At 45.0% G+C, this 20135-nt stretch overlaps 2 protein-coding genes across 2 annotated transcripts in view; one reads left to right on the forward strand and one right to left on the reverse strand.

The window, feature by feature from the left end:
- SYN3 (synapsin III) overlaps positions 1 to 20135 on the reverse strand; it is a 534306-nt gene that overhangs the window by 186725 nt on the left and 327446 nt on the right. The gene's annotated exons all lie outside the window — the stretch shown is intronic.
- Positions 18267 to 20135, forward strand: part of TIMP3 (TIMP metallopeptidase inhibitor 3) — a 70168-nt gene continuing 68299 nt past the window's right edge. Inside the window, exon 1 of the mRNA XM_040345655.1 lies at positions 18267 to 18542. Coding sequence (XP_040201589.1) covers positions 18416 to 18542 — 127 coding nt within the window. The 5' untranslated portion in view covers positions 18267 to 18415. The remainder of the gene's footprint in view (positions 18543 to 20135) is intronic.

Consider the following 20135-nt stretch of genomic DNA (forward strand, 5'->3'; position numbering starts at 1 on the left):
TCCGAGCATGCGTCGACTTTATTCTGAGCATGCGTGGATTTTTGACCGATGGACTTCCACTCAGATGATTGTTTTTATTCTATTGTTTTTTTTATCCATAGGAAAGATTTAAAACATGTTCTATTTTTTTTTCACCGATGAAAAACAAACCGATGGGGCCCACACACGATCGGTTCGACCGATGAAAACAGTCCATCGGTCTGTTTTCATCGGACAAACCGATCGTGTGTACAGGGTTTTAGGCTCTGTTCACACTGCTGTGACCCCAAAGTAATTTGACTTGCCTGGGGTTTCCTTGTGACTTTTGTGATTTAACATTACAGTCTATGGCACTCAAATCACACCAGACACATAGAAAAGTACTGCAGGGACCTTTTTTTCTTGTCACTGTGAAAGTCATATTGATTAAGACAGGAATGTGTTTTGACTTTATATGTCGCAGTTCCATGCAAGGAAAATTAAAAACAGCATTTTTGCTTGTACGTGATTGGACGATAAAATCAGCAGAGCTTACCCTCATTTCAGAGCTTCCCCTCAGATCTAAAGCGACTGCACTTCCAAGTACACTTGCAGTGCACTTTTAGTGCAAGTGGATTAGCCTTTAGTAAATAACCCCCCCCCCCCCATGCTGTAGAGAACTTGTCAAAAGAAATATCTTTATGGAGGGCACAGCATGGCAGTGAAACCCACACCAGCTTGCATGTGTCACTGGATGAGGAAGGTGTCACATTTTTGCTTCAAGTATTCAACTTACTTCTGCAGCATTAAAGATTACCAATACTGGTTGCTCACAGTGATTCTCACACTTACCAAACTGCACAAAGTAAGGTCATATTTGTGTCCGGGAAGACCCACTGTCAGTGTGTACCTACTGTCTACACTTGGTTCCATGCAAAACTTAATGGAATGTAGGAAGTCTGCCAATATGGCCAAAATGTACAATTTTAAGCTATCTTTAAGGCTCACTCTTCTTCTTTGACATGTTTCGCCCTTATTGAGGCTTAATCATAATCAAGAATCACTGTTAAGCCTCATACAAACTGCTAGTTCAGGTCAGAGCCAGTGTACTAACAATCTGATGTTAGTAAGGTGATCTCCCCTGCTGAGCTATTGTGTTCTGACAGGGAGATGGCCCCCTGGCCAGAACACTCTGGTCAGCACTCTCTGCCATTGGCTGAGAGTGCTGATCGGTAGCCGGTTTGTCCAGCTTCTGTCGGACCGGCTGCCATACACACAGGCTGAATGTAGGCCGTTTTTTAATAAACCGGCCAATGTCGCCCGACATTTGACCTGTGTGAGTGAGTGAGTGAGTGAAAAACTTATATAGCGCAACACATGCGAACTGAATCGCCTCTGGGCGCTTGTTTGAGCACTTCTCCCTTGAGTTCAGAAGAGGTGGGTTTTGATCTTTCTCCTAAAGGCCAAATGGTTCTCCTCCAAACGAATGGAGGTTGGTAAAGTGTTCCAAAGTCGCGGGCCTTGGACAGCGAATCTTCTTTCTCCTTTGGACTTGTATCTGGTTTTGGGGATGTGGAGTAAATTTTGGTTGGAGGATCGCAGAACGCGATTGGGGTTGTAGGTTTTTATTTTTTCGCATAAGTATCGGGGGGCATTTCCCCAAATACATTTATGCGTTAGACAGAGTGCTTTGAAAGTGATTCTGTCTTTCACTGGCAGCCAGTGAAGGCTTCTCAGTGATGGGGAGATTGATTCCCATGGTTTTTTCCCAGTCACAAGTTGCGCGGCCGTATTCTGAACGACCTGCAGGCGTGTGATTTGGTACTTTGGGAGTCCGAGGTAAAGGGCATTTGCATAGTCCAGTCTGGAGTTAACAATTGTTCCCACCACGACTGCTATGTCTTCTTTAGGAATAAATGGAATAAGTCTGCGTAGTAGGCGTAGCAGATGGTGCGATCCGCTGACTACTGACCCTATTTGTGCGTCCAATGTCATGTGGGTGTCGAAGATGACTCCGAGACTTTTGACTTTGGTACTAGGGGCGATAATTTTTCCCAGAATGGGCGGAGGTATCCAGGTTGTTGCTAGTTGATTCTTCCGATTGGCGTGAAACAGGAGAAGCTCTGTTTTCGAACCGTTGAGTTTAAGATAACTCTGTGTCATCCAGTTCTCAATCAAAGAGAGACATGTCTCTAGATTGAGATGATGATCCTTTTTGTTGCAAATGCGAAAATACAATTGTGTGTCATCCGCATAAGAGTGGTAGAGCAGCTGCTGATGGTCTACCGTGTCAAAAGCTGCGCTAAGGTCCAACAGTACTAGAAGACAAGGTTCTCCTTCGTCTGCGGCCTCAAGAGCATCATCCCATATTTTGAGCAATGCCGTTTCCGTCCCGTACCCTGGACGGAAACCCGATTGATAAGGATCGAGCAAATTATGGGTGTCTAAATGCTGTTGCAGCTGTTGTACCACTGCTTTCTCCATTACCTTGGAGAAGACGTTCAGACCTGTTATGGGACGACGGTGTTCGGGGTCTTTGGGGTCGAGGGTGGGTTTCTTTAAGATGGGTTTGATTATACCTTGTTTCAGCAGGGTTGGCACTATGCCCTCCCTGAATGACAGGTTAATCAGTTGCTTGATAGGTGGTGCCAGAATATCGGCACATTCCTTCAGCAGTTTGGTGGGGATAATATCGTCAGGCGCTGTGCTATTTCGCAGGGTGCTGATGATATTTTTTGTGGCCTCGAGGGAAATGGGTTTTAGAGTGAACATTGTTGATTGGGCCTGATTCCTATGGGGATTGGGCGGGCGACTAAGGGGGGGATTGAGGTGGGTACTGTTTTGCTGAATGCTTTCACGGATCCTTTCAATTTTGTTAACGAAATGATCCGATAATTCATTGCAAAATTCTTGGGTGTCAGAATTGGGGGCTTCAAGACAAGCTGGGTTCATGGCCTGGCTGACCATCTTGAAGAGTTCCCGGGGACGGTTTAGGGCATTGGTGATGATCTTGGAGAAATGTTTTTTTTTGGCCTGGAAAATTTCTTTGTGGTATTTTTTTGTTATATCCTTGTAGATAGCGTGGTTTTCGTTTGTAGTGCTTCTTTTCCAAGCTGCTTCCGCTCTTCTGCGTTCTTGCTTAAGGAACGACAGCTGGTCATTAAACCAGCTGGCGTTGTATCTCTGGATGCAGGTTTTCCGTTTGGGCGCTACTACGTCAGCTGACTGTAGTAGAGCTGTGTAAATGGCATCCAGGGTTTCAGTAGCTGATTGATGCGAGTGGATTGTTTTTACTTTATTCCCTAATATTGTTTTGAAGAGTTCCGAATGGAGCTTCTTCTGAGATCTCGTCCAGTGTATTGTTCCTGGTTTTGGTGTTTTTATTAAAGGGGTATTTTTGGTAACCATGAATTTGATTACATGGTGGTCTGTCCATGGTACCGGCTCATTTTCCAGAATTATTACTTCCAGATCTTGTCTGAAAATAAGGTCGAGCGTGTGACCAGAAGAATGTGTGGGCCCACATACTAGTTGCTGCAGACCTAGTCCTTCCAAGTGGTCAATGCAGGTGATGGCCACGGGATCCTGTGAGGAGTTGGCCCAAAGGTTGAGATCTCCAAGCAGCAAAAAATGTTTGCTGTTTAGTGTATAAGTGGACAGAAATTCTGTCAAAGATGTGAGAAACTGCAATTTTGGACCCGGTGGTCTATAGCAGAGTAGGATATGGACGGTCTCCTGTGGATTTGTTTGAAGCTGTAGGGAGAGGGTTTCCATGAATGGAAGTGTGTTCTGAAGGACTGGTTTAGTGATCGAGAGGGAACTCTTATGGATCACCGCCAGGCCTCCTCCTCTTTGCCCCACTCTGTTTTCGGTTATTATGCGATAGTTCTCTGGCACCAGTTCGTCGAGAATGGTGTTACAGTCAGCTGTGAGCCAGCTTTCTGTAATAAAGAGGCAGTCTAAATCGCATTGTAAGATGAGATCGTGAATTTCTACTCGATGCCTTACTGCCGATCTTGTATTGACCAGGGCGCATGATATGGGCTTTGGTTTGGCTAAGCAGGTGTAGTGTTTGACTGTCGATCGTCGATCGATTCTGAACAGTCGTTCGGTCCTTAAGGCTTTTTTGGTGGTGGCCTGCAATCTTGAGGCCAATGGCTTTAGTCCCCAAATAGTTGCTGCCGAGTACCTCAGTTTAGTCATAGTTGCTGACGCACTGGGGGCTAATGCCTGTAAGGGGGGGGGGCAATGCTGGGAGCAATGATTCACAGAATCCTAAACTCCCTGTTTGATCCAGAGGAAGGCGAAAAACCCCTGTCCGTGCTATGCCAATGTGCCGTGGCAGGGGAAAAAATTCCTTCCTGACCCCCAGGGGCGATCGGACGTGGCCCTGGATCAAATAACTGCAAAAGGCTGTGGTGGTGACCTTGAGGGGAGAAACGGGCGCAGGGGGGGGTTAACTAACTAATAGTTATTGGGTTAAGACTTGAAACGGGGCGAGCGGTAGGTGACCCCCAACTGCAGGGGTGCCCCAAGATGGTCACCCACTGAAAAATTGGGGCTGGGGGGCTAAATCCTGCGGGTGGGGGCTGCTCTGGGGAAGTCTGGTGATTGATGGTGGGTGGAGGGGGGATTTGTGTCCAGTTTGCAGGGTTTCTTAGGGTTCCTGGAGGGGAGGTGCAGTGTGTGTACTAGGCTTTATATTTGGAGATGAATCAATGGGGTTGATTTACTAAAACTGGAGAGTGCAAAATCTGATGCCGCTCTGCATAGAAACCAATCATCTTCCAGGTTTTATTGTCAAAGCTTAATTAAATAAGCTGAAGTTAGAAGCAGATTGGATACCATCCACAGCTGCACCATATTTTGCACTCTCCAGTTTTAGGCTCCATGCACACTGAAGCTGATAAAAGCTATAAAAGAACACCAGTAGCTTTGCAGGGAGCTCAACGTTTATCGTTTTTGCAATAGCTTTAATCAGCGTTTTTCAGTGTAGCTTTTTTTTTAAGCGTTTTTGAGCGTTTTTCTGCGTTTTTCAGCGTTTTGCAAGTTTTTTTCACCAAAAAAACGGCACTTTGAACGCAAATTTCGGGCGTTCAGAAAAAAAACAATAAACTCCAAAGCTCATTAACACTAAAAAACGCCCAGGTGTGCATGGTCACATAGGCTAACATAGAGTTCAGTTTTTGGGCTTAAAAAAAAAAAAGCCAATAAACTGCAGTTTATCAGCTTCAGTGTGCATGGAGCCTTAGTAAATCAACCCAAATAGCTTTTTTTTGTTTGCAATATGTTTTATTTAAAAAAAGAAAAGTTGACAAAGATAAATAATGACAAATATAATATCAGCAAATAATGACAAATATAATATCAGCAAATAATGACAAATATAATATTAGCAAATAATGACAAATATAATATCAGCAAATATGAAAGTCCGACACGCAAATCCCAAATATACTTCACCAACTGCACTGCACCTGACAGCGTTTACAGTGTGAACGGGGGAGGAACCACTGCACTCCTGTTACTATACAGGTTATCAGGTCTAGATTAGGGACTTCTAGGTTGGCATAATGCACTGCAGTCTGTGAGCTTGCTTACATCTATAGCTGGCTACGTGCTGTTTGAATCTCAGACAGTTCCTGATGAACTGACCAAGATTTGCTGTGTGGATGGCCCTGTTGGCCCCCTCCCATCTGAGGCCTTGTACACACGACCGAGTAACTCTTCGGGCAAGACACATCGTTTTCCTCGACGAGTTCTTTGTTACGCTTGTCGAGGAACTTGACAAGCTTGCTTTGCGTACACACGGTAAAGACAAAATCTCCTCGCTCTCAAACGCGGTGACTTACAACACATACAACGGCAGGGGAAGTTCGATTCCACTGGCACAACTCTTGGGGCTGCTTTTGCTAATCTCATGTTACTGCGTGTTAAGTAAAAGTTTGGTCGGAGACGATTTGCACTTTTCAGTCTGTTACAGCGTGAAAAATGTGTTATCTCCATTACAAACGCTACTTTTACTCCCGTCTCATACTTTATTCTGAGCATGCGCGGGTTTCTTAGCATACACACGCTCGAGTTTCTCGTTGAAAACCAGCCTGACGAGAAACACGACCAGGAAGTTGAGACTCCCGTCGAGGAAAAAGAGAACTTGCTCTCTTTTTTCCTCGTCGAGTTCCTCGACAGTTTCCTCGATGAAAAACGTACACACGACTGTTTTCCTCAGCAAAAAAGCTCTCCCACCAAGTTTCTTGATGGATTCTGTTGAGTTTCTCGGTCGTGTGTACGAGGCCTGACATCCTTTGATTGAAAAATGAAAGGACCTGGCCAGAAAATGTACAGCTGAACAATGACTGCATCCAATCAGAGGCAGCTGCTGCTAGGGTATTCTGACAGCCAACAGCACTGGCTGTTAGATTACAATAGCCGCAGCGGGAGATCCGTCCATCCATGGTGTTTAGTGTGATTGGAGCAACCTGTTGGGCCTCGTACACACGACCGAGTTTCTCGGCAAAAACCAGCAAGAAACTTGCTGGGAGATATTTTTTTGCCGAGGAAACCGGTCGTGTGTACATTTTCGTCGAGGAAACTGTCGAGAAACTCGACGAGCCAAAAAGAGAGCAAGTTCTCTATTTCCTCGACGGGAATGGAGAAACTTGCCTTGTCGAGTTCCTCGACGGCCTAACAAGGAACTTGACGATGTGTTTCGCCCGTCGAGTTCCTCGGTCGTGTGTACGAGGCCTTAGATATCTTTTGTTCAGCCTACACTCAACCTATGAATGTATGGCCAGCCTATGAGTGTTCTGGTTGCATTGTGATCCAGGTCACTAACAGATTCCCAGTAACTGGCTTATTCCGTTTATTTACGGATTCATTTATACTGGTGGATGGGTCATGAGGTTTCAATAATTACCAGTGTGTGACCATGTCCTGTATGTCATGTCACATGCTTTTGGTATATTTTGCATTATATTGTTTGTATCCTCAGTAAAGTACATTAGACTTTTTCATTGTATTATACAGTATGTCACTTTATATTTACCGGACACATTTGTATTGAGGAAAATGTGTTTTTATTGTACTTGAAATAGGAAAAGTGACATGAATGGGATGGAGGTTTTCTCCTCTGGAGCAGGAATGTAATTCTTCATGAAATGTATCCTACAGGGCTTTGCAACACGTGAGTCCCAATACGGCTTCAACATACAATGTGGTTTCCCCATAAAGCCACTTAACTCTTGCAGATGTGCAGTTTAGAGGGAACACTCAGCTAGTTTGAAACTTAAAAAAAGGCTTGGCTCCATATTATAATGGCTCCCTACCTTTAGTAAACACAACATTTATTTTTCCTTCACATTTCTGTGCCTTTACAAGGTTTATTAACCACTTCAGCCATGGACGAATTGGCCGCTCAAGGACCAGTCCATTTTTTGCGATACGCCACTGCGTCGCTTTAACTGACAATTGCGCGACTCTGTACCCAAACAAAATAGAGGTTATTTTTTCCCACAAATAGAGATTTCTTTTGGTGGTATTTGATCATCTCTGCAGTTTTTATTTTTTGCGCTATACACCAAAAAAATAGTAAATTTTGAAAAAACACAATATTTTGTACTGTGTAAAAAAAGAAAATATTTTTTTTGTCGGTTTAGGTCGATATGTATTCTTCTACATATTTTTGGTAATAAAAATAGCAAATAGCGTTTATTAATTGGTTTGCGCAAAAGTTATAGTGTCTACAAAATAGGGGATCGATTTATGGCATTTTTATTATTATTATTATTATTTTTTTTTACTAGTAATAGTGGTGAGTTATTTTTATCGGGACGGCGACATTATGGTGGACGTATCGCACACTTTTGACACATTTTTAGGATCATTAGCATTTATACAGCAATTAGTGCTATAAAAATGCACTGATTACTGTGTAAATGTCACTTGCAGGGAAGGGGTTAACACTAGGGGGCGATCAAGGGGTTAACTGTGTTCCCTAGTGTGTGTTCTAACTGTGGGGGATGGGACTGACTATAGGAGATGATAGATCGTGGTTCCCAGCTCTTAGGAACTCATAATCTCTCTCTCCTCACAAAACTGGGATGTGTGTGTTTACACACACACACATCCCTGTTCTGCCTCTTGTACCCACGATCGCACATGGCCAGCAGTCATCGCGACCACTGGCCACGAGCATCGGCACCCTCGCTGTGCAGCGGGCACGCGCACCTGCTATCCCGCCTTAAAGGGACCGACGTACAGCTACGACAGTTCGTGGGATCGTGCCGAGTATAATGACAGGGGCTTGTTGGCAAGCAGTTAAACTATTTTTTTCCCCCCTGGTGATCAGTTACATGTGTAGCAGGTACTTCTCCAGACTGATCTAATCTATTAGGGGACAGCTGTCTGCTGCAGCAGCGTTGGCTTTTTCACCCCCCCCCCCCTTTCTCTCTTCACACACAGACTCTCAGAACTGCTTGTTTGTAAACTCCCTATTGGAGGTTGTCTGTAAACTCCCTATTGGAAAAGCCTGAGCCAATCATCAGGCAGCAGAAAAGAACTGTGGGGGAGGAGATAAAAAGCCAGAGGAACTAGGCCAGAGCCTCTTTGTGCCTGCACCCCATCAGGAGAGCATCTCCTGCACTCTATGTGTGTGTGAAATCATGGCCTACCAAGGGGCACACAGCCTGCAACTCCAGCCCAGAGGAACAGATAGTTCATGCAGCTCCAGCCCAGAGGAACAGACTGTCCATGCTAAAGAAGGACACCCCGCAACAGCTCAAGGACTGAATGCCACTGCCACACACCTGCATCTAAGATCGATCGATCACTCAGGGGAAGACCACTGACTGTGTACAAGATTTGGTGAGGGGGCTTTTCCCAGGAACCTTTAATGCTTTTCATAGAATACCACATTCAAATATTGTCCACAGAGCTCCTACATTGCCGGTGAAGATAATAAAATGCAAAGCTTTTCCTCCAGGACATTACCGCTGTTGCTCTTAAAGGGGACACGGGTATTGAGATCATTTCACTGGGTGTGTACTAGAGGCATCATAGGCCGGCCTGGGGGTTCCCCTTTAGCCACAGCATCCCACACACACAACAAGTTATTGGGGAGTCTATTTAATCTGTACATATTGTTACCTATTGCTTTTGTTGTTTGCATAGTGTTTCTGACTATTTTATTTAAACTGTTTCAACCAAGTCCTGGGTACTTACGCAGGTCCTGGCTGACTAATGTTAACCTGAATTTAACTTTTCTTCAAGTAAACTACAAGAAGAACTGTGTTGTGTATTACTGCTGAGTTATTCCATTATTCACATTGCTAGGTGTGCCAGAGGGGCTGGGACAGGTCATTGGGGTTGAAAGGCAGAGTAACGGACTGAACAAACAAAAGCAGCTCCCTCTGGGGTTTGTTACACATGTCTTAGGGTGACTACGTTCACTTTACTGTATTTAGAGAGGAGTTGTCACCTTCAAACAGGATGTGTGTTAAGATTACATCTGATATTTCCATGCAAATTCAACACATTCAAAAAAAAGATTTTACGTTGTGAAAATGCAAGTAGTGTTTTAAAAAAAAAAAAACACCTGGATGGGCTGCTGGCACAATGCTCTGCGCCTCCAGCCCACCCCATTTTAAAGCCTATTAGAGCCTCTGGCTCTAATCAGAAGCTTAAAAAAACACCCCCTTTAATTTATGTGCCCGGCGCCCTGAAAGGGGCCAAATGCATGAATAGGGGTGGCGGTGTCCTGTCAAAATAGTATTTAGGGGTGGCCGCCATGGATAGAGGGGGCGGTGCTCCGGCGCCCCTAATGGATGGGCCGTCACTGAATCTAGCAGTGTACCAGATGTGGTGGCTGAATTGAATGAATGAATGAATGACTTGTATAGCGCAACGCATGCGAACTAAATCGCCTCTGGGTGCTTTTTCCAGCCAGTGTCTGCTTGGCTGGTGCGGTCATTTTTACCCCGTAGGATCTTGACACGCTAGGGACACACAGTCATACACACATATATACATATATACTGGGCCAATTTGGACGAGGTCCAATTTTCCTACCCGCATGTCTTTGGAGTGTAGGAGAAAACCGGAGTACCCGGAGGAAACCCACGCAGACACAGGGAGAACATGCAAACTCCAGGCAGATGGTGTCGTGGTCGGGATTCGAACCAGTGACCCTTTTGCTGCTAGGCGAAGGTGCTACTCACTGCACCACTGTGTCAATTTTTTCAGTTTTTTCTTTCTGTTATGTCCATCTGGCGATCCCACCAGTAACACACCGTGTTCACTCACCATGCTGTATCTATTGAAGTTCAGTGTTGTCACTCTAAGATAGGAAGCTTGTTAGGACTGCAGAACACCCCCTCTCTGCACCAAAAAATAGGTGGGAGGAGTTCTGTAGTCCTGGAATCAATGTAACTGATAACAGTGAGCATAGGAAGAGACCATAAAACGTTTATTAACTTGCAGGATTTCTGGCAGGATCCATGGGTATTTTTTCTTTTCTTATGGAACAGGTAAAAACAAAACACTTTCAATGGTATACTTAAAGGAGAAGTATAGCCAAAGCTTGTTTGGCTGTACTTTTCCTGTGGATCACAGGAGTGCAGTTCGTTCTGCACTCCTGTGACCTGTTTTCAGCAGACAGCGGGCTGAAGCCCGCTGTCAGCTGACGTCACAGTGCCAATCCAGGCTGTGAAAAGATTGCGACAATCCGGGATTCACCCACAACCCTGGACCAGGACCTGGCTTAACCTCTCAGCGAGCCACTGAGAGCCTGGGCTGACCGCTCTCGCACTCTCCACAGCTCAGCGCTCCAGTGACCACAGGGGTGGGGGGGCAGCAGAGCAGACAGCGGTGACTGACAGTCACCAGATTTCTGCTAACGGAACTGTGAGAACCGAGCGATCTGCAGTGTCTTATGCCGCGTACACACGACCGTTTTTCGTGTTGTAAAAAATGATTTTTTTTTTTAATGTCATTAAAAACGATCGTGTGTGGGCTCCAGAGCATTTTTCACGACGTACAAAATGGCCATTAAAAATTTAGAACATGCTCTAAATGTTCACGTCGTTTTTAACGTCGTAAAAAATTGTCGTGAGTGGGCTTTAACGATGTGAAAAAAACGTGCATGCTCAGAAGCAAGTTATGAGACGGGAGCGCTCGTTCTGGTAAAACTACCGTTCGTAATGGAGTAAGCACATTCATCACGCTGTAACAGACTGAAAAGCGCAAATCGGCTTTTACTAACACAAAATCAGCAAAAGTAGCCCCAAGGGTGGCGCCATCCGAATGGAACTTTCCCTTTATAGTTCCGTTGTACGTGTTGTATGTCACCGCGCTTTGCTCGAGCATTTTTTTTTCACGATCAAGTGTAGACAAGGCCGCTTTAACAATAATCGGGTTTAAAAAAACGTCGTTTTTTTCTAGACCGTTAAAAATGGTCGTGTGTACGTGGCATGAGAGTCGGTGGCTCCCATACTTCTCTTTAACAGACCAAAAGGGAGCAAATAAGAGAAGTTCATAGTTAGGGCTTACACACATACTTTAGTTTCAATTCCTTCCCATGAAAACACAGCGCACTGCAGTTTCTGTTTTACGGAACCCAATGCACTGCACCTCAGATATAGGAATAGGACTGATTGATCTGTATGACAGTTCTATGTTGAATGTGACACAAACTTTGCTTATAGGTTATGTTCACATGTACGGTACATTTTAAATGTTTGCGCTAGACGATTCTGGAAGATTGATTGCAAACACAGTAAACAAGTCACCGCCTTTGCTGAGCATCCTCAAGACATCAGTCCAAGTAGGTCCTTTTAGGTAGATTCAGTAACATTGCTGCAACTTTGCGGCGGCGTAGCTTAAGGAATTTAAGCTACGCCGCCGTAAGTTAGCGAGGCAAGTACATGATTCACAATGTACTTGCCTGCTAAGTTACGGCGGCGTAGGCTAAAGCGGCGGGCGTAAGGGCGCCTAATTCAAATGTGTTTGAGGGGGGCGTGTTTTATGTCAATAGTGCTTGACCTCACGTTTTTTACATTTTTTTCGAACTGCGCATGCGCCGGGCGCCTACATATCCCAGTGTGCATTGCGGCTAAGTATGCCGCACGGGCCTATTGATTTCGACGTGGACGTAAACTACGTAAATCACCTTTCGCGGACGACTTACGCAAACTACGTAAAAATTTTGAATCTCGAAGCGGGAACGGCGGCCATACTTTAACATTGCTATTCCATCTAATAGATGGAATAACTTTAGGCCTGATAATGGCTTACGGAAACGGCGTAAATGTACTGCGGCGGCCGGGCGTACGTTCGTGAATCGGCGTATCTACTCATTTACATATTCTACGCTGACCGCAATGGAAGCGCCACCTAGCGGCCATCCGAAATATTGCAATCTAAGATAGGACGTCGTATCTTAGATATGTTTAAGCGTATCTCTGTTTGAGCATACACTTAAACATAAGTCGGCGTAGATTTTGAGTTAGATCGGCTTATCTACTGATAAGCCAGCCTAACTCTTACTGAATCTACCTAATAGTGTCTACAACTTCTTATTGCCAGCACATTAGTCATGTGACCTGACACCACAGTGCTGCAGAATTGTTCCAGGAATCCCTTATTCAGCCCAGGTTCACACTGGGTACGATTTGAGATGCGATTTCACATGTCAAATCGCATCTCAAATCGGCGGCATTTGCCGGCAATGGCACCGTCCTAATCGGTGCGATGCCGCATCTGTGGCGCTGCACCGATTTCAAAAAGTAGTTCCTGTACTACTTTTTGCGATTTCGGGACGCGATTTACATTGAACCCTGCACAGATGTCTCTTAAATCGCGGCCGAAATCGCGGCAAAATCGCAGCAGCGAAATCGCGGTAAAATCGTGATTTTACCGCGATTTTGAATTCGCAGCAGTGTGAACCTAGCCTCAAGTAGATTTTATTTATTAGAGGTACTTAAGCTTAGCAAAATTATAAATGCAACACTTTTGTGTTTGCCCCTATTTATCACAGGTGTGGCATATCAAAATACCGATTAGACAGCATGATTATTGCACAGGTGGGCATTAGGCTGGCCACAATAAAAGGCCACTCGAAAATGTGCAGTTTTACTATACGCCGTTCCAGAGCATCCCAAACATGCTCAATGGGTAATCTGTCCGGTGAGTATGCTGGCCATGCAAGAACTGGGATGTTTTCAGCTTCCAGGAATTGTGTACAGATCCTTGCAACACGGGGCCGTGCATTATCATGCTGCAACATGAGGTGATGGTCGTGGATGAATGGCACAACAATGGACCTTAGGATCTCGTCACAGTATCTTTGTACATTCAAAATGCAATCAATAAAATGTACCTGTGTTCATTGTCCATAGCATACGCCTGCCCAGCATACCCCTGCCCATACCATATCCCCACCGCCACCATGGGCCACTCGATCCACAACGTTGACATCAGAAAACCGCTCACCCACATGACACCATACACGCCGTCTGCCCTGTACAGTGAAAACCGGGATTCATCCGTGAAGAGAACACCTCTCCAAAGTGCCAGACGCCATCGAATGTGAGCATTTTCCCACTCAAGTCGGTTACGGTGATGAACTACAGTCAGGTCGAGACCACGATGAGGACGACAAGCATGCAGATGAGATTCCCTGAGACGGTTCCTGACAATTTGTGCAGAAATTCTTTGGTTATGCAAACTGATTGTTGTAGCAGCTGTCCGGGTGGCTGGTCTCAGATGATCTTGGAGGTAAAGATGCTGGATGTGGAGGTCCTGGGCTGGTGTGGTTACATGTGGTCTGCGGTTATGAGCCCCGTTGGATGTACTGCCAAATTCTCTGAAAAGCCTTTGGAGACGGCTTATGGTAGAGAAATGAACATTCAATTCAAGGGCAACAGCTCTGGTGGACATTCCTGCAGTCAGCATGCCAATGGCACGCTCCCTCAAAACTTGCGACATCTGTGGCATTGGGCTGTGTGATAAAACTGCACATTTTAGAGTGGCCTTTTATTGTGGCCAGCCTTAGGGCCCTTTCACACGGGCGGACAAACGGTCCGTTTTTTACAAGTCTGCATCCGCTAACGTCCGCAAACATCCGCCTCCGCAAAGATCCGCTTTTTCAGACGTAAGAAAACCCTATTTTTCTTCCGTCTGGTGGAACGGATCGGATGAATACGGACACACGGTCTGTATTCATCCGATTCCCCATAGGGGAGAACGGAGGAAAGACAGGGCGGTCTCTGCACAGTGTGCGGGGACTGCCCTGTCCGCCGACAGATCAGCAGGGATTTACGGATGATCCCCGCTGAGCAGACGGACACACACTGGGCGGATCAATACGGATCCGCTCCGTGTGAAAGAGCCCTAAGGCAATAATCATGCTGTCTAATCAGCATCTTGATAGGCCACACCTGTGAGGTGGATGGATTATCTCGGCAAAGGAGAAGTGCTCACTAATAATGATTTAGGCAGATTTGTGAACAATATTTGAGAGAAATAGAAATGTTGTGTACATAGAAAATGTTGTAGATCTTTAAAACCCCTTTCACACCGGGGTGTTTTTCGGGCGTTTTTTTAGGCATTTTGGCGTTTTAAAAAAAAAGCCTGTAAAATGCCTGAAAGAAGCCTCATCTGCAATCCCAATGTAAAAGCCTAAGTGCTTTCAGAGCCCTTTCAAGCTGCCCGCAAAACGCTGGTAAAGCGCCGCTAAGACCCCTTTCACACTGGGGTGTTTTTCAGGCGCTTTGGCGTTAAAAAAAGCTCCCTCAATGGAAAGGGGGCTTTAGGAGCGGTGTATTCAACGCTCCTAAAGCGCTGCAAAGAAGCTGCTTGCAGGACTTTTTTTGACACCCTGCCAGCGCAGAGTACTGAGGCTTTCACATTGGGATTACAGATCTTCTTTCAGGTGCTTTTTTTTAACGCTAATGCCGCGTACACACCATCACTTTATGTGATGAAAAAAAAACACGACGTTTTTAAAAAGTCACTTTAAATGACCGTGTGTGAGGGAAAACGTTGTTTATGTCTTGTGAAAAACGACAAAAAAAGATTGAAGCATGCTTCAATTTTATGTGTCGTTTTTCAAAACTTCGTTTTTTACTTCACAGAAATTGACCGTGTGTAGTAAAAAACGACGTTTAAAACAACGTTTTTCCACCCGCGCATGCCCAGAAGCGAGCTTCAATGGAAAAACGTGGTGAACGTTTTGCTAGAGCATTGTGAAAAAACGATGGTGTGTAGGCAACTTCATCTTTGAAAATTGAAGTTTCAAAAACGTAGTTGTTAACTTCACAGAAAATGTCATTTTTTTCATCACATAAAGTGATGGTGTGTATGCGGCATAAGACCCCTTTCACATTGGGGCGTTTTTCAGGCGCTTTAGTGTGAAAGCACTCGGGCTTTCACATTGAGTTTGCAGATGCAGCTTCTTTCAGGCGCTTTACAGGCGCTTTTTTTAACGCTAAAGCACCTGAAAAACGCCCCAGTGTGAAAGGGGTCTAAGTTCAGCTCATGCTAAATAGGGGAAAACACAAAAGTGTTGCGTTTATAATTTTACTCAGAGTATATAGCACCGACGATTTATGCAGCACTTTACATGTATATAGTACATTCACATCAGTCCCTGCCCTCAAGGAGCTTACAATCTTAAGCCCTGTACACACGATCGGATATCTGATGGAATCTAATCCGATGGATTTTTTCGTCGGATATCCGATGAAGCTGACTTTCATCAGTCTTGCCTACACACCATCAGTCAAAAATCCGATCGTGTCCAAACGCAGTGACGTACAACACTACGACGAGCTGAAAGTTCAATGCTTCCAAGCATGCGTCGACTTGATTCTGAGCATGCGTGGATTTTTGACCAATGGAGTTCCATACAGACGATTGGATTTTTCTATCGTTTTTTTATCCATAGGAAAATTTAAAAAAATTGCTCTATATTTTTACACCGATGGAAATAAAACCGATGGGGCCCACACACGATCGGTTTGAATGCGGCTTAGGGTCCCTAACACACATTCATACATACATACACACACATACTAGGGCCAATTAAGACAGGATCTAATTAGCCTACCAGCATGTTTTCGGAGTGAAGGAGGAAACCAATGCAGGCACAGGGAGAACATACAAACTCCAGGCAGGTAGTATCATGGTTGGGATTCGAATTGATGATCCTAGTGCTGCTAGGCAAAAGTGCTAACCACTTAGCCCCAGTGCTGGTCGTAGATTTAAGCCCTAACTGGATAACATTAAGGGGTTGATTTACTAAAGGCAAATAGACTGTGTACTTTGCAAGAGCAGTTGCTCCAGAGCTTAGCAATAGAAATGAGAGAAAGCTCTGTTGACCTCCATCATCCAATCATGTGTAAACAAAAATACTGTTTTTTTTTGTTTGTTTTTTACCTTCCATGTATTTGCGGAAATCAACCACTTATTTTGCTAAAGAACTTCATAACAAACAATTGCCTTATTAAATGCTGTTTTCCCCTTTTTATCTTTTTTTTTGCAACTTAGTGCTGCTGCTTTCTTGCTTCCCTTTTCAGCCACTTCCTATCTACATTCACTTGCTCCAGCATTAGCTGCACATCATTGCTCTCTAAAGGTTTCCTAATAGTGACAACAGTAGACCATACCCGAGCTGTGAACGTTGGCACGGCTGCTTGTAGTCCCCACCAGGGGGGCATGTGACAATGCAGGAGTACAACTGGAAGACAGTTGTCACCTTATAAAAGGAAGTGCTTAAAGCGGAGGTTAACACAAAAAGTGAACCTCCGCTTTTTGGAACCCTCCCCCCCTCCGGTGTCACATTTGGCACCTTTCAGGGGGGAAGGGGGTGCAGATACCCGTATACAACAGGTACTTGCACCACTTCCTGTTTCTGACTCTAAATCCGGCCCCTTTACGTCAGCCACCCCCGCCCCGCTATCTTCTGGGAAACACTGTTCCCAGGAGAGAGCGGGGACCAGTGACGGCGCGTCGTGATACTCGCGCATGCGCAGTAGGGAACCGGGCAGTTAAGCGCAAGGCTTCACTTCCTGATTCCCTCACCGAGGATGATGGCGGAAGCAACCGAGGACCGAGCTATTGCTCAGCCTCCTCTGCTGACATCGCGGGCGTGCTGAACAGGTAAGTGTCCATTTTTTAAAAGTCAGCAGCTGCCGTATTTGTAGCTGCTGGCTTTAAAAAAGAAAAAAAAAAAAAACGGCGGAACCTCCGCTTTAAAGCGGGAGTTCACCCGAAATTTTTTTTTTAACATTAGATTGATGCTCATTTTGTCAAGGGGAATCGGGTAGTTTTTTTAAAATCGAAGCAGTACTTACCGTTTTAGAGAGCGATCTTCTCCGCCGCTTCCGGGTATGGTCTTCGGGACTGGGCGTTCCTATTTGATTGACAGGCTTCCCACAGGCTTCCGACGGTCGCATACATCGTGTCACGAGTAGCCGAAAGAAGCCGAACGTCGGTGCGGCTCTATACGGCGCCTGCGCACCGACATTCGGCTACTTTCGGAAAATCGTGACGCGATGGATGCGACCGTCGGAAGCCTGTCAATCAAATAGGAACGCCCAGTCCCGCAGCCCATACCCGGAAGCGGCGGAGAAGATCGCTCTCTAAAACGGTAAGTACAGCTTCGATTTTAAAAAAAATACCCGATTCCCCTTCACAAAATGAGCCTAAATCTAATGTTAAAAAATAACTTTTCGGGTGAACCTCCACTTTAAACGAAGACCTTCGTGGAGAAATCATCAGGTATTATTTAAACGAAAGCTGCAAATTAAAACAAAAAACAAAAAAAAGATACTAACCCATTAATTGAATGGGTTTCGATTTTTATAAAAATATACAAACTTTTTTCACTCTGGGCCTGCCCGAATAATGTTTGCCAGTTTAGCGCCCCCAACTACAACGCGTCATAGGTATTGCTTTCATCGGAGCCTGATCACACAGGTGTTTTGCTTTGTGACAGAACCCCTTTAAATACAACCATAACATTTCAAGGGAATTTTTTTTTTATTAATTGACACACAGAGCGCTTAAAGCGCATCGCCGCCATTGTGACAACGCAGGGGCTCCGAGGGGCTCTGCTCCCATCCCCTGGCACAAGAAGCTGTTGTTTTGAACTTGAGAGCCTGTTTTTTTTAATCATACAGCAAAGAGTCCCCTTTCCAAAGCACATTCTCTCTCTCCCCTACATGGAAACATGCAGCCAGCGCAGGCACACCCCCTCTAGGAGGATGAGGTCATTGGCTTCCCTCCCCAGGGTTGGACAGAGAGGCGGTCACAATCCACCAGGAAAAAAAAAGGCTGTTATAAACCTGCAGTGTGCAAGCTGCTAACTCAGTGGTACTAGGTTTAGCAGTGAGTCCAGGAGGCCCTACAGTAGCTGAGCTCAGCCTTGTATCTGAAAGAGAGGAATTCTGCACGCAGCACCATGTCTGTCCTGGCTAACATCGCTCTGCTAACGCTTGTGCTGGTTATCGGCGACTTTTTCGACTCAGCGGAGAGCTGCACATGCGCCCCGAGCCACCCCCAGGATGCCTTCTGCAACTCTGATATTGGTAGGTACTGCTTGCTGTAATGTGTTTTCATATAGCAGCCAACATATAAAAAAAATATTATATGGGGAATTTCCTTTGCTTCGGCTGCTGAGCCGCTCTTTTGTGTCTCAGAGGACGCCGCAAACTGTGATTTCATTGTGGCATACTAAATTGGATTATAAAATGCTTTATTCACAAAAATATTTAAATATTCAGATTTATTACCCTAGAAAGGTACTAAAAATAAGAATGTAATAAGGATGAGCAAAGTGATTTCTGTGAAATTCAGTTTGCCGCAAAGCTCTCAATATTGCCTAAGGCAAAATTTTGCCAAAATTTGCCTCTAATTGACTCGTCGGCAAAATTTAGTTGTCGGTTAATGAACATTTGCCAAAATGCATTAAAGTCAACTAGAAGTTCCCATAAGTTTGCGGCAAACTCCATTTCGCTTCAATCATGTCGCTCATTCTTATTCATGAAAGAGCTGTTATAGTGAAGTTGGCTGATGTCCAAGACCAGAATGAACATCCAGGGACAAATGTCACATCAATATGAACTCTCCCTGGAAATTAGGGGTCAGCTAATGGCCAGGAGAACCCAATAAAGTAAAGAATGATGTGCAAAGTGTAGTAAGTCATAGCGGGCAATTCGATTTTTATCTTGTGATTGCTTGCGGTGGCTTTGCACTTTATTTTCTTTGCGGTGCTTCGCTGAAAAATACTAAACGTGTTTGAAAAAATATTTCTTGAATCTCAGGAGAGTGGTTAAACCACCAGCCCACTATTGTGGGGCATTTATTAGTCAGGGCGAAAGGGGGGCATATCATGGTTGTGGTAAGGAAGGGCACTGGTGTATCATCATTTCTGAAATAAGGGGTGTTGGTTTATTACCATTTCTGTATGGTGGGGTGCTGGTGTATCATCATTGCTGGAAAGAGGGGTGCTGGTGTATCATCATTTATGAAATAAGGGGTTTTGGTTTATTCACATTTCTGTATGGTGGGGTGCTGGTGTATCACCATTATTGGAAGGATGGGTGCTAGTGTATCACAACTTCTGAAAAGATGGGTGCTTAAAATGAGTACTGGTGTATCACCATTTCTGCACGGAAGAGTGCAGGTAATTTACTAATGCAGAATAAAGGGGTGCTGATGTGTCACCATTGTTTGAAGGGGGGAAGGGGGTGCCGTTACATTGCAATTGCTTAAAAGATGGAAAGGGGGGTGCTGGTGTATCACTGTTGCTGGAAGGAGAGTTTCTGGTGTATCACCATTATTGGAAGGAGGGGTGCCTCTGTATCACAACTGCTGAAAAGGAGTACTGGCGTATCACTATTTCTGCACGGAGTGCAGGTGTATTACTATGGCAGAATAAAGGGGCGCTGGTGTATCACCATTGCTTGAAGTGAGGGGGGGTTGATTATAAATTGCCATTGCTGGAAGGGGGGTTTCTGGTGTATCACCATTGCTGGAAGGAGGGGTACTGGTGTATCACCATTGCTGGAAGGAGGGGTACTGTTGTATCATCATTGCTGGAAGGAGGGGTACTGTTGTATCATCATTGCTGGAAGGAGGGGTACTGGTGTATCACCATTTCTAAAATAAGGGGTGCTGGT

Source organism: Rana temporaria, chromosome 3 (assembly GCF_905171775.1).
Source record: "Rana temporaria chromosome 3, aRanTem1.1, whole genome shotgun sequence".
Taxonomy (NCBI): Eukaryota; Metazoa; Chordata; class Amphibia; order Anura; family Ranidae; genus Rana; species Rana temporaria.